General features: G+C 46.4%; 1 protein-coding gene across 2 annotated transcripts in view; it reads left to right on the top strand.

Annotated features, from left to right (window-relative positions):
• The first annotated feature begins 226 nt into the window (after positions 1-226).
• Positions 227-12,900, top strand: part of DTNBP1 (dystrobrevin binding protein 1) — a 99,544-nt gene continuing 86,870 nt past the window's right edge. Inside the window, exons 1-2 of one of the 2 annotated variants that reach the window (XM_055406026.2) lie at positions 227-376; positions 11,913-11,966. In XM_055406026.2, the coding sequence (XP_055262001.2) occupies positions 321-376; positions 11,913-11,966 (110 nt within the window). In that variant the 5' untranslated portion in view covers positions 227-320. The remainder of the gene's footprint in view (positions 377-11,912; positions 11,967-12,900) is intronic. The other variant, XM_088831409.1, reaches the window with a different exon arrangement.

The following is a 12,900-nucleotide window of genomic DNA, read 5'->3' on the forward strand; positions in this document are numbered from 1 at the left end:
AGCAAGAGCGGGGCGGGAACGCGAAAAGGTCGCGCCTCCCGGGAGAGCAAGGGCGGGGTCGGGGGGTGGGGCCGGCGCGCGGGGTCGGGGCGGGGACGCGGAAGGGCCGCGCCGCGGGGACGAGCACGGGCGGGGGCGTGGCCTGCCGCGGGGACGAGCACGGGCGGGGGCGGGGCCGGCGGCGGGGTCGGAGCGGGGACGCGGAAGGGCCGCGCCGCGGGGGCGAGCAAGGGCGGGGGCGGGGCCGGCGGCGGGGCGCGGGACGTGAGGTGACAGGTGCGGGGGGCGGCGGCGGCCTGAGCAGCGGAGACGCGGCGGCGATGCTGGAGACCCTGCGCGAGCGGCTGCTGAGCGTGCAGCAGGATTTCACCTCCGGGTGGGTACACGACGGGGGACGGAAAAGGGCCCGGGACGCCGCCTCCGCGCACCCGGGGTCTCCTCTCGCGCCGGCCACTCCCCTCACCCAACCCCGGGCCTCCCCTCCGCGCCAGGGCGGGGACAGTAGCCAAGTTTCCGGCGTCGGCCCGGCCGCACGAAGCAACTTAGGTCCCGCCGGGCAGGCTGAGACCCGCGCGCCGGGGCCGGGGGCGGGTCCGGAAGGCTGCGGGCGGCCGGGGGTCGGGCGACCCTTCCCCGGCAGATCCGGCCGGCCCGAGAGGGGTCGCGCGAGAGGCGAGCGCGCCCGGTCCCACGCCGCCCAGAGCCCTGCCGGCTCGGGCCGTCGCCCCCTGCAGACCGCCGGGGCCCGGCCGGCGTCTCGTCCGCCCCCGCGCGCGGGCGCTGAGCGCCTCTTCTTCCCCTTTTGCTTCTCTCTCTACCTCGGGTTCAGCGCCTCAGTGAAGAAACTCGGGCCAGAGAAACGCCAGACCTGGCGATCCTGTTCATGCCCTAGTGGTGACGCGCACGCGGACCTAGCGGTTCCCGAACTTTGCTTGAATCTCCTGGCAACCATCCCGGTGCGTGCCCGGGTCACACCTACACCAGGCTGAGGATGGGGGTTCGAAAGACCACCCAAGCCCAGGTGATTCCAGATTGGCGTAGTCTCTAACGCCAGGGGCCCTGGGATCTTACCTCTATGTACCACTTAAGCCACGCATTTCTGCTAGTTTCTCTGCCTCGCTTTCCGCGACTGTTAAACGGGGATGGTGAAGATGGTTCTCATCTCACAGGGTTATTGTGAGGATTAATGAACTAACGTGTAAAACAACGCACTCACGTTGTGTCACTCTTGTTATTATTCAGCTTTTCCATTTCTTCCCAAAGGTTGTCACTTTGATAAAGGATGCGTCTGTCACTTTCACTTTTCTCTTTCATGCATTGAAGAAGGAAATGGCAACCCACTCCAGTGTTCTTGCCTGGAGAATCCCAGGGACGGGGGAGCCTGGTGGGCTGCCGTCTATGGGGTCACACAGAGTCGGATACGACTGAAGTGACTTAGCAGCAGCAGCAGTCCCGTTTAGATTACGGATCCTTCGAAAGCTCTGCCTATGAGGGCCTCTCCATAATGTTTTACGTTTCTGATGAGAAAGTTGTTCAGTTCAGTTCAGTCGCTCAGTCGTATCCGACTCGTTGTGACCCCATGAGTCACAGCACGCCAGGCCTCCCTGTCCATCACCAACTCCCGGAGTTCACTCAAACTCATGTCCATCGAGTCGGTGATGCCATCCAGCCATCTCTTCTCCTCCTGCCCCCAATCCCTCCCAGCATCAGAGTCTTTTCCAGCGAGTCAACTCGTCGCATGAGGTGGCCAAAGTATTGGAGTTTCAGCTTTAGCATCAGTCTTTCCAGTGAACACCCAGGATTGATGTCCTTTAGAATGGACTGGTTGGATCTCCTTGCAGTCCAAGGGACTCTCAAGAGTCTTCTCCAGCTGTGGTGCTGGAGAAAGATGTTAGCTACAATTTTATCTTAGTGGACAAAAATGTTTATATTGTTTGCCTCTTAGGTGCTGAGTAGTAACAGACAGGCAAATACTTGAGCACTTACATGTAAAGCATTTTTGGTAGTCTTGGGTTTGGTGTCCTTGCTGCTGCTGCTGCTGCTGCTGAGTCACTTCAGTCGTGTCCGACTCTGTGTGACCCCATAGACGGAAGCCCGCCAGGCTCCCCCGTCCCTGGGATTCTCCAGGCAAGAACACTGGAGTGGGTTGCCATTTCCTTCTCCAATGTGTGAAAGTGAAGTGGCTCAGTCGTGTCCGACCCTTAGTGGTCCCGCGGACTGCAGCCTACCAGGCTCCTTCATCCATGGGATTTTCTAGGCAATAGTACTGGAGTGGCTTGCCATTGCCTTCTCTTCATTTCAGTTCAGTTCAGTCTCTCAGTCGTGTTCGACTCTCCGTGACCCGATGAATCATAGCACACCAGGCCTCCCTGTCCATCACCAACTCCCGGAGTTCACTCAAACTCTGTTAATTGTAGATGTCCTAGGAGTCATTGATTGACGCTGTGCTTGATTGCTTACGTGCTTGCATTCCCCGCCCCCCTTTTAAATTTAAAAACTTATTTTCAGAATGTAAATTGTTGAAACGTTGGGGTATAATGCTGCAATGGTAGCTTGAGAACAGTACGTCGCAGATAAGCCCATCTGGTACAGCCCTTCTGTCATTACCTCAAAAAATTCCTTGGTGGAGTAACAGTCTATCTTTTGGGAGTTACAGCTACTGAAACTTTACAGGTCAGGTGGTTGCCTCCGAACCTATTCATTCTTTGAACTTTGCTTGAGAAGGTTCAACCCACCTAGGAATATGGATTCTCCCAGACCATCCTGGTAGCTCTGGAAAACCTGAGTTGAGGGTTGAGTTATGGAGAAGGGTGGAGGGGATCTGGTTAGAACGCCTTCTCGAAAACTAAATTTACCTGAAGCATGCCGGAAACTGGGGCCAGTTTGGGATTGGAAATCCTGAGAGGGCTTCCATTCTGTGAAGGCCCTTCATGGGCTTCCTTGTACAGGTCACTCTGAGCCGACAAGCCACTGGACTGGCAGTGCGTGCCATTAACCTGTCACCTGGCAGAGAAATCACTCTTTCTCAAGGTGAAATTAAACACAGATGTACGTGTATATTGCATGAAGGCACTGAGGGATTCAGAGATGAAAGCAACGCGGCCCTTGCCTCTCAAAACCACCAGACTGGGACCTAGCATTCCTTTAGAACACTTGAGATTGGTGCCCATAGAAGCCAGAGCAGCTGGCTTACAAAATAACTGGGAACGTCTACCGTTGGGGTTGCCCTCGGAACTCAGTAGGGGAAAGGTGGGTGCTTTCCTGAGCTCTTTCACTGTGGAGCGTCACAGTAGCCCAGAGCAACAGCCTGTCTTCAGAGACTTTTCTGCTCATTTTCAGTTTCTGGAAATTCATATAACTGGAGCTGAAATGTAGGCAGTTTACTGTTTTTCAAGTATAATAGGAATATTCTTTATCAGGCTCACGAGAGAATGCTACATTAGTGGTTAAAGCGTGTGTGAACACTGTATTTCAACCTTCCATTCAAACTTAGGAAAAAGCTTCAAGGGACTGTAGATTGTCCATGGACTCATCTTTTTTCATCAAGTTTTATTCATCATAATAGTTACATCAAAATCAAGGTAAGTCTAGAAATTATGTTGCTTGCTTTCTGGGCTAACTGGGCGGTTATCTGGTGCAGGGACTGAGGGAGACGGGACTGGCTCCCAGCTTCACTCTTTGCCCCTCGCCTACGTCGTCCTCACCTGGATTTATGTCCCCCAGAGCTCTGGGAGCCTTTTGGGGAGTTCACAGAGAACCTCTGCTCTTTAAGGACTGGCTTGAGCTCTGAGGGAAACTTTTGGATATACTGAAGCACATTCTTCAAATCTGCTCTGGTCTTTTTTTTTTTTTAACTTTCAGAGCAGTTATGACTCACAGCCTGAGGATTGATGTACTCAGGCGTGCAAACCCCTTCAGGAAAGTGAAAATCAGATTTAGGAAGGGTTTACAGCTGCCTGTCACTGGCTGGCATTTCCTGTCTGCAGTGCTCTGGGAGCTTTGGGATAGGGAGGAATAGAAGTTCACAGTTGTTACTTGTTGCAACAGACAGTGGGTGTTTCCTCCTCAGGGGTCAGAGCCCCCTCTGCCCTGACCTCGGGCCCTGCCCGCTGTGCTCATATCTCTTCTCCCCTCCCATAGTATCATAACCTCAAAGGAGAGCATTCAACAGTCCAGTTCACAGTGTGGTAAAATGGTGAGGTTTTGCCTCAAATGCTAGCTCTTCCTTGATTACTTACCTTTTAAAATAAACAGGGGAAAAAACCTTAACATTCAACTTATTACTGAGTTCCTACCAAGTGTCAGACACCAGTTTAGGAAGTCAAAAGTCTTATCAGAAGTTTTTTTCATTTTATTAAAAAAAAAGATATGAGGCCACATGCCCAGTTTTGCCTGCTCTTTGCCAGTGTCTCTGTGTTTGGACAGATCCTGGAGCTTGACGAAAACAGTGTCTGCCCTCCAAACGCCCTCGCCTGGTGGTAACATAAAGCAAAGCAGAAGGAAGAGAACGTGGAAGATACAGGTGATGTGGATTGTGAGCTCAGAGGAGTCATTAGTTGAGATGCTTCAAAGAAGAGCTGACTTCTAGACCGGCCTGGAAGAATGAGGAGAGATGAGGCTAGATTTGGCTGAGGGATTTCAGAGATGAAACTCTTGTGGGAGAGGAACCTGGAAAGGAAGTTTCAGTTCAGTTCAGTTGCTCAATCATGTCCGACTCTTTGCGACCCCATGAATCACAGCACGCCAGGCCTCCCTGTCCATCACCAACTCTCGGAGTTCACTCAAACTCATGTCCACAGAGTCGGTGATGCCATCCAGCCATCTCATTCTCTGTCGTCCCCTTCTCCTCCCGCCCCCAACCTTTCTCAGCATCACAGTCTTTTCCAGTGAGTCAACTTGTCACATGAAGTGGCCAAAGTATTGGAGTTTCAGCTTTAGCATCAGTCCTTCCAGTGAACACCCAGGGCTGATCTCCTTTAGAATGGACTGGTTGGATCTCCTTGCAGTCCAAGGGACTCTCAAGAGTCTTCTCCAGCACCACAGTTCAAAAGCATCAATTCTTCGGCGATCAGCTTGGAAGTTTAGTGTCTGATAATAGAGGGTGCTTTGCAAATGAATTCATTTAGAAAATATTTATTGAGCACTTCCCTGTTGGTGGGGCTTCCCTAGTAGCTCACACGCTACTGCAGTATGCCTGGAATGCAGGAGACCCAGATTCAGTCTCGAGTTGGGAAGGCCTGTTGCAGAAGGGAATGGCTACCCCCTCCAGCATTCTTGCTTGGAGAATTCCGTGGACAGAGGAACCTGGTAGGCTGGAGTCCATGGGGTTGCGAAGAGTCAGATGCAACTGAGCAACTAACATTTAACACCTGTTGACAAGTACTAGGGTTACAGCAGAGAATGCACACCAGACAGCAAACAATGGCCCTGCCCTCACTAGACTGGCAGAAGGCCGAAAATCTAGAAGGTCAGTAGTACTGTTGCTAAAAACAAAGCAGGTTCAGAGGTCAGGTGGGGGTGGGAGGATTGCTGTCTTATATAGGATGGTCATGGCTTATTTTTAGGTTGACTAATCTTCTGAAGGTTTTTGTGGAGGGGAGCAGCCTGAGCCTACGTGTATTTGTGGAAGAATAATTTGAGAGGCAGGGTGACGGGAGGACTAGAGATGAGAAAGGGAGATTATTTAGGAGGCTATAATTATGGAGCAGGTGAGAGATGATGAAAAGGCAGTGCTGGTGGAAATTTGACAGAGGGAATAATGACAGGCACTGGTTGATATCATAAAAAATGAGACTAGCAAGTGAAAAAGGTGGAGAAATTGAGGATCTTGACTTTGGAGTATCTTAGATAGTGATGTCGTTTGCCGACAGAGACGCTGAGCAGCTTTGAGAGAGAAGGAGCAGTTGACAGTGAATGTGTCGCCAAGTCCAAGAAGCAGCAGGAAATTCAGGAAACACCGAGGAAAGAGGTCAGGACCGACTGGGTGCATTCTAGGGTGATGAGATTAGAGAGAGTGTACAGTCCTCGCCCCTCCCTGAGTCTGTGACTTCTGCGTGAGTCTCTCAGGCGTCAGAGCTTTGGGTCCTGTGCACTTTTAGGTGTGATTGATGCTTTTGTATTTCCTGATTTTAAGTTAAAAAAAGAAAAAGTTAATGGGGAAAATATAATAGATTGGATTTGTATTCATAAATAGAATTTAAAGTCAAAATAATAGAGGCGTGAAAATGTTACAGGACAAAGTATGCTAATTAATACATTTTGTGGTGTTTTAAAGCAGTCACCCTGGCCTTTCACAATAGCTGATGGGCTTAGATGAGTAGGACGTTGAAGTGCAAATAAGTGGAATGCCATCGAGGTCCCCCATGCCATCGAGTCAGGCCCAGGAAGCAGTCATTGCCAAGTTCCACCTTTCATTCTGTGAAACTGCGTTTTAGACTTTTTGTCTAAGAGGTTTTGCTAGTTATCTCCATTTGTCAAGAAGATGTCTCCATCTTAGTATTTTCTGTAAAGCTTGAAGGAAATAAATGTGCTACAGTCCAAACTAAGGTCAGTCTGAAACAATATCAAAATCTTGTAGTGTGATGATGAATTTGAAAGCATGTGCTTCGGCCTCTGAAGCACACATTGGTTGCTTTGAGTAGGAAACAGTTGAGAGGTGGCTCACTTCGAAGTCTGTGTATGACTTCACTCACGCGGTGGCACGCCTGTCTCCCTGGGGGTGTACTGTGTTGGGAAGAAGGCTAGGAACGGAGGAGAAGCCTTTTATGGGAACTGGTGCATTGGGGGACCTCTATTTTATTTTACCTTGGCCTTGTAATGTACATAGCTTCTTTCTTGATGGTGATCATTTTTTATTATACTTGGTGATCATTTTTATTATACTTTTTGTTTGAATTGCCTCTGTAATTTACAGTTGCAGCCTGCTGCCAGAGTCATATTGGGAATTTCCTTTAATTCTTGTGGTAAATCATTATGATCAGTATAATACTCCTATTTTATGGTTTAGGAAACTGGGGAATTGCACTCAAACCAGTATTTCCTTCTCAGCATGGCAAGACACTGTGGGACTTGATTAATGGGTTGTTTCCAGCCCAGAATCACTGTGAGAAACTTAAGAGTTCTCCCCAGATAAAAATATTGATAAGCTCCTGTCAGTTGAATTCTGGGTTTGGAGTATGTACTTCAGAAAGGACCTTTTTGCATTTGGGAGGACTACTTGTTACATTTTCAACTTAAAAAGTGTTACACTGATTATTTTAATCCTTAACTTTTTTCACTGTTTCCAACTTTCCTCTTGCTACTGTGTTTTCTCTAGCAGTTTCTACTCTGAATTTGGCATTTTGATGATTTACATGAAAAGGTGTGACAGGAAAAGATGACTGTCTCCATGACTGTTTTTTTTGTTATTAAAACTTTAAAACAGTTTTATCTGTTTATCTATTTGGCTGTGCTGGGTGTTGCTATGCGAGCTCTTCTCTAGCTGCGGCAAGCAGAGGCTGCTCTCCAGTGGCACGGGCTTCTCACTGAGGTGGCCTCTCTCGTTGTGGAGCACAGGCTCTGGAGCACGTGGGTTCAGTAGTTGCGGTGTGTGTTAGTTGCTCAGTCGTGTCCGACTCTGTGACCCCATGGACTGTAGCCCACCAGGCTCCTCTGTCAGTGGGGTTCTCCAGGCAAGAAGACTGGAGTGGGTTGCCATTTCCTTCTCTTTCCGACCCAGGGATGGAACCCGGGTCTCCTGCACTGCCGGCAGAGTCTCTGCCATTGGAGCCTCCAGGGAAGTCGCAGTGGTTGTGGTAGGTGGACTCAGCTGTGGCTCCCAGGCTCTAAAGCACAGGCTCTGGAGTTGTGGCGCATGGATGCAGTTGTCCCATAGCATGTGGGGTCTTTCCAGACCAGGAATCCAACCCATGTCTCCAGCATTGGCAGGCTTTCACCAGGGCAGCCCCAAAACTTTTTTTTTAACCAAGTTTTAAACACTTACAAAAATATATACAATGAGCCCCATATATGCATTATTCATATAAAACATTTAATTATTGTCACATTTTCTCAGTCTCTCCCTTATTTATAGAGTATGGGCTTTCCTGATGGCTCAGATGGTAAAGAATCCACCTGCAATTCAGGAGACCTGGATTTGATCCCTGGGTTGGGAAGATCCCCTGGAGGAGGGCATGGCAACCCACTCTAGTACTCTAGCTTGGAGAATCCCATGGACAGAGGAGCCTGGTGGGCTACAGTCCATGGGGTCTCAAAGACTCGGACATGACTGAGTGACTAACACTGTTTATAGAGTAAACCTCAGACTTAGTTCTCACCTCTCTCATAAATCAATTTTCATCTTTAAAAATAATACATTATATAAATGCAATGCCAATATCATACCTAACAAAATTAATACTAATTCTATGATATTATCAATTATTCAGTCTATAATCAAATTTCCTGGTTCTTAAAAGTATCTTTTTACAGTTGATTTGTTCAAATCCAGATCAAATAAGTTCCACACATTCAGTTCAGTTCAGTTCAGTCGCTCAGTCGTGTCCAACTCTCCGCTACCCCATGAATCACAGCACGCCAGGCCTCCCTGTCCATCACCAACTCCCGGAGTTCACTCAGACTCATGTCCACAGAGTCGGTGATGCCATCCAGCCATCTCATTCTCTGTCGTCCCCTTCTCCTCCCGCCCCCAACCTTTCCCAGCATCAGAGTCTTTTCCAATGAGTCAACTCGTCGCATGAGGTGGCCAAAGTATTCAGTTTCAGCTTTAGCATCATTCCTTCCAATGAACACCCAGGATTGATCTCCTTTAGAATGGACTGGTTGGATCTCCTTGCAGTCCAAGGGACTCTCAAGAGTCTTCTCCAGCACCACAGTTCAAAAGCATCAATTCTTTGGCGATCAGCTTTCTTCACAGTCCAACTCTCACATCCGTACATGACCACGGGAAAAACCATAGCCTTGACTAGACGGACCTTTGTTGGCAAAGTAATGTCTCTGCTTTTTAATATACTATCCACACATTATAGTTGAATTTTTAAAGCAGATGGTTGGACTTCCTGGTGGTCCAGTGGCTAAGACTGTGTGCTCCCAACGCAGGGGGCCTGGGTTCGATCCTTGGTCAGGGAACTAGATCCCACATACAACTAAAGATCTAGCCTGCTGAATGCTGCAACTGAGAGTCATTGTGACCAAACAGATTAATTAAATAAATAATAAATATTTAAAGCAGATAGTTGTTAAGGAGCCACCTCGGGAAGCTTACTCACCCTTCCAATAATTTTAGTTTCAGCTCCCTGTAAGCTTCCTCTTTTCTGTTTCATTCCAAACCAATTTTTTCTTTGTTTTGGAGAAGTGTGGAGGAGAACCCAAAATTTGATACAGTTGAGAATTTAACAGTTTTTTTCAGAAATAAATACTAACCTAGAGATTTTCTCGGTTGTATAATGAATGGTCCAAAGATGATCTTAGCGGTTTGCTTCAATATCCTTGTTACCATATGAATTGTCCCAAATCACTGACAATAATACTAGAATCATTTTGACTATAATGCACTGCTGTGTCCATTTGTTCTAGTACAATTCTACCTGGGATGTCACAACCAAGTGCCTTTCTCAGATTTTGCTGTGGAAATGGTTGGATGGCTGTCAAAATAACTTTTCTTGAGCTGTTGCTTAATCTTATTTTAAACTGGATTTACTGGTTTCCAAGCTAAGCTCGAAATTTTTTATTGTTTTTCTAGGACAGGTAAGACTTTCTAAATTCAGCACATCTGGAGAGATGTCTACTACGCATAGTTTTGTATTAAAGAGATTGCTAAGTCTTTTTTTAACATTGTAGAGGAATTGATCTCATCAATATTTTAGTTTTTGAAAAAGAACATAGAATAATATAAAAAAGAAGTCTTGGTGTGAAATTGATACTGCAACTTGTTGAAAAATGGCATTTGATATTGGAATTCCCTTTCTGGTTTTGAGCTAGGCACCATCAACCAAAAAGTTGGACTCCTCTATCAGCATGTACACGTACAGCTGTGCACAGCAGAGGGTTGGGGCATTCTAGGAGAGTCAGCTGGTGTGCTCGGACAGGGCAGCTCAGCTGGTATGCTAGGACAGCTCTGGCAGATTGCAGTAGAGCATCTGGAGGAGGCAGCACCTGTGTCCACTTTACAAAGGCTTTGTGGGGCTAGCTGGGGTGCTGCGGCCTGTGCTTCAGACTCTGTTTAGAAGTGAATATTTGTGGAAGTAATCAGATTAAGAACGTGTCCAGATGTCTTCATTGTATGTGGGATTACCTCATAATTGAGCTCCCAGTTTTTGACAGTCTGTTATATGATAGAGTCCAAGTCAAAAGTAGGTAAAAATGTGCTGGTGAAGTAAAAAGAAATATATATATATATTATACAAAGTTTACAACCTTCATATTTTATATATAGAAAAGCTTAATTTTCTTACCTATGCATTTCTAGCCCATTTATGTTTTCTGGCCCAATAATTTAAAAAAGCAAATAGAAGGGGAGTAGGCTTCCCAGGTGGCAATAGTGGTAAAAACAAAACAAAAACAAAAACCCTGCCTGCCAATGCAGGAGACATACAAAAGATGAGGGTTCGATCACTGGGATGGGAAGATCCTCTGGAGGAGGACACGGCAGCCCACTCTAGTATCCTTGTCCAGAGAATCCCATGGACAGAGGAGCCTGACAGGTTACAGTCCATAGGGTTGCAGAGAGTCACTGAAACGGCTTAGCACTCGCACAGGCTGCTGTAGTTAAATTGCTAGCAGAAGCAATAAGTAGTAGCTGATACGATGACCAGTGGTAGAGACGGAAAATTTAAATTTTTAAAAACTGCTGTAGGATCCTGAACAGACTCCCCAAACCACTGTAGATTGGTTTTAGGTTGGCAAGTGATGAGGCATTCCTAGCTCAGAAACATCTAAGGAATGTACTTGTTTTGTTGTGAAATGCAGTCAGTGGTGTTCATGATAATGACCCCAAATTGCCAGAAAATGTACCAACCCCTCTTTAATGAAAGAGGTTTGTAATGTATTTTAGAAGCTTTTTATCTGTGGACATGAGTTTGAGTGAACTCCGGGAGTTGGTGATGGACAGGGAGGCCTGGTGTGCTGTGATTCATGGGGTCGCGGAGAGTCGGACACGACTGAGTGACTGAACTGAACTGAACTGAAAATTTCTCAGAATGTTGGCACTTAGCGAGTGCTTAGTATAGTATCACTTTAAAATGTGTTGGTTAGACAAAGAAAACAGACTTATGGACATGGAGGGGACCGGATGGAGTTGGAGGGAGAAGAGGGCGGGATGAATGGAGAGAGTAGCAGGGAAGCATATCCACTACCCTGTGTAAAATGGATGGCCAGTGGGGATTTGCTGTATGACTCCAGGAACTCAAACCCGGGCTCTGTGACAACCTAGAGGGCTGGGATGGGGCGGGAGGTAGGAGGGAGGCTCAAGAGGGAGGGGACATATGTATACCTATGGCTGATTCATGCTGATGTGTGGAAGAAACCAGCACGATGTTGTAAAGCAATTATTCTTGAAGTAAAAATTTTGTAAAATGTGCTGCTTAGATATTTTTATTACTGATTAAGTTCATCTACGGGGGCCACTCTCTTTTTTCTGATGTTTCCAGAGTAGTGAGGCTTCTTTAGTCCAGTCATATTTATGAAATGTTTCTGGAAAAGGGATTTGGGGCAAGAAAAATATAAAAATATTTGCTGTAAAATTTCCACTTGTGTCTTATGTACAATATACAAATATTTGTTGTCTGCAGAGGTGCTTAATTCTTTCTTAAAAAAGTATTGACTTTTCCAACCAGAAATTTTACCAGCTATGAAATTTGCATTTGAAAATTTCTTAAACTGTAAAAATGTGATATTTTATACTGGTTGAATTATAGGCTGAAGACTTTAAGTGACAAGTCAAGAGAAGCTAAAGTAAAAAATAAACCCAGGTAAGCATGTGCTGTTTTAATTTACTATGACTTAAATTTCATACAATTTTTGGTTATAGTCATGATAGTATAATTAATGTATTTTATATCTGTTGAGTACATCTGACTAAACAGTTTATTGATTCTTTCTGAATTTTCTAACACTGGAAATTTTTCTGATAAAATTATAAAATGGTTGAAAAAGTGGCAGGTAATCGTTTTACTCTATGACAGTCAGTGGTTATTTGATCACAGTTAATCATTTTTATTTGTATATTAAGAGCAAAGTAAAAGTTCTCCATTCTTGAGAAGCAAATTAATAATGAAACAGTACTTGGCAAGTGAGCCTCTTCAGCTGTGTTATCCGTTTTATATGAAAACACTAGTATTGTGCAGGGTTGTTTTTTTTTATTTTTTAAAATAAAGTAATGCACATTACTAAATTTCACTTTAAGGCTAGCAATGGGGACTTCCCCTGGTGATCCAGTGATTAAGACTCCACACTGACAATGCAGGGAGCACAGGTTGGATCCCTGGTGAGGGAACTAAGATCCTGCATGCCATTTGGCACAGCCAAAAACTTTTTAAAAAGCCTAGAGATGAGGAGCTTCAAAAAATTTTTCTTGTTAGCTAGAATTCTGTTAAAGTGTTTATTATAGTGTGCTAAAAGAAGGCAATGGCACCCCACTCCAGTACTCTTGCCTGGAAAATCCCATGGATGGAGGAGCCTGGAAGGCTGCAGTCCATGGGGGTCGCTGAGGGTCGGACACTACTGAGCGACTTCACTTTCACTTTTCACTTTCATGCATTGGAGAAGGAAATGGCAACCCACTCCAATATTCTTGCCTGGAGAATCCCAGGGACGGGGGAGCCTGGTGGGCTGCCATCTATGGGATTGCACAGAGTTGGACATGACTGAAGTGACTTAGCAGTATCAGCAAAAATCTGCAGGGCA

Source organism: Moschus berezovskii, chromosome 23 (assembly GCF_049115385.1).
Source record: "Moschus berezovskii isolate FMDL1 chromosome 23, NW_MosBer_1.0, whole genome shotgun sequence".
NCBI lineage: Eukaryota > Metazoa > Chordata > Mammalia > Artiodactyla > Moschidae > Moschus > Moschus berezovskii.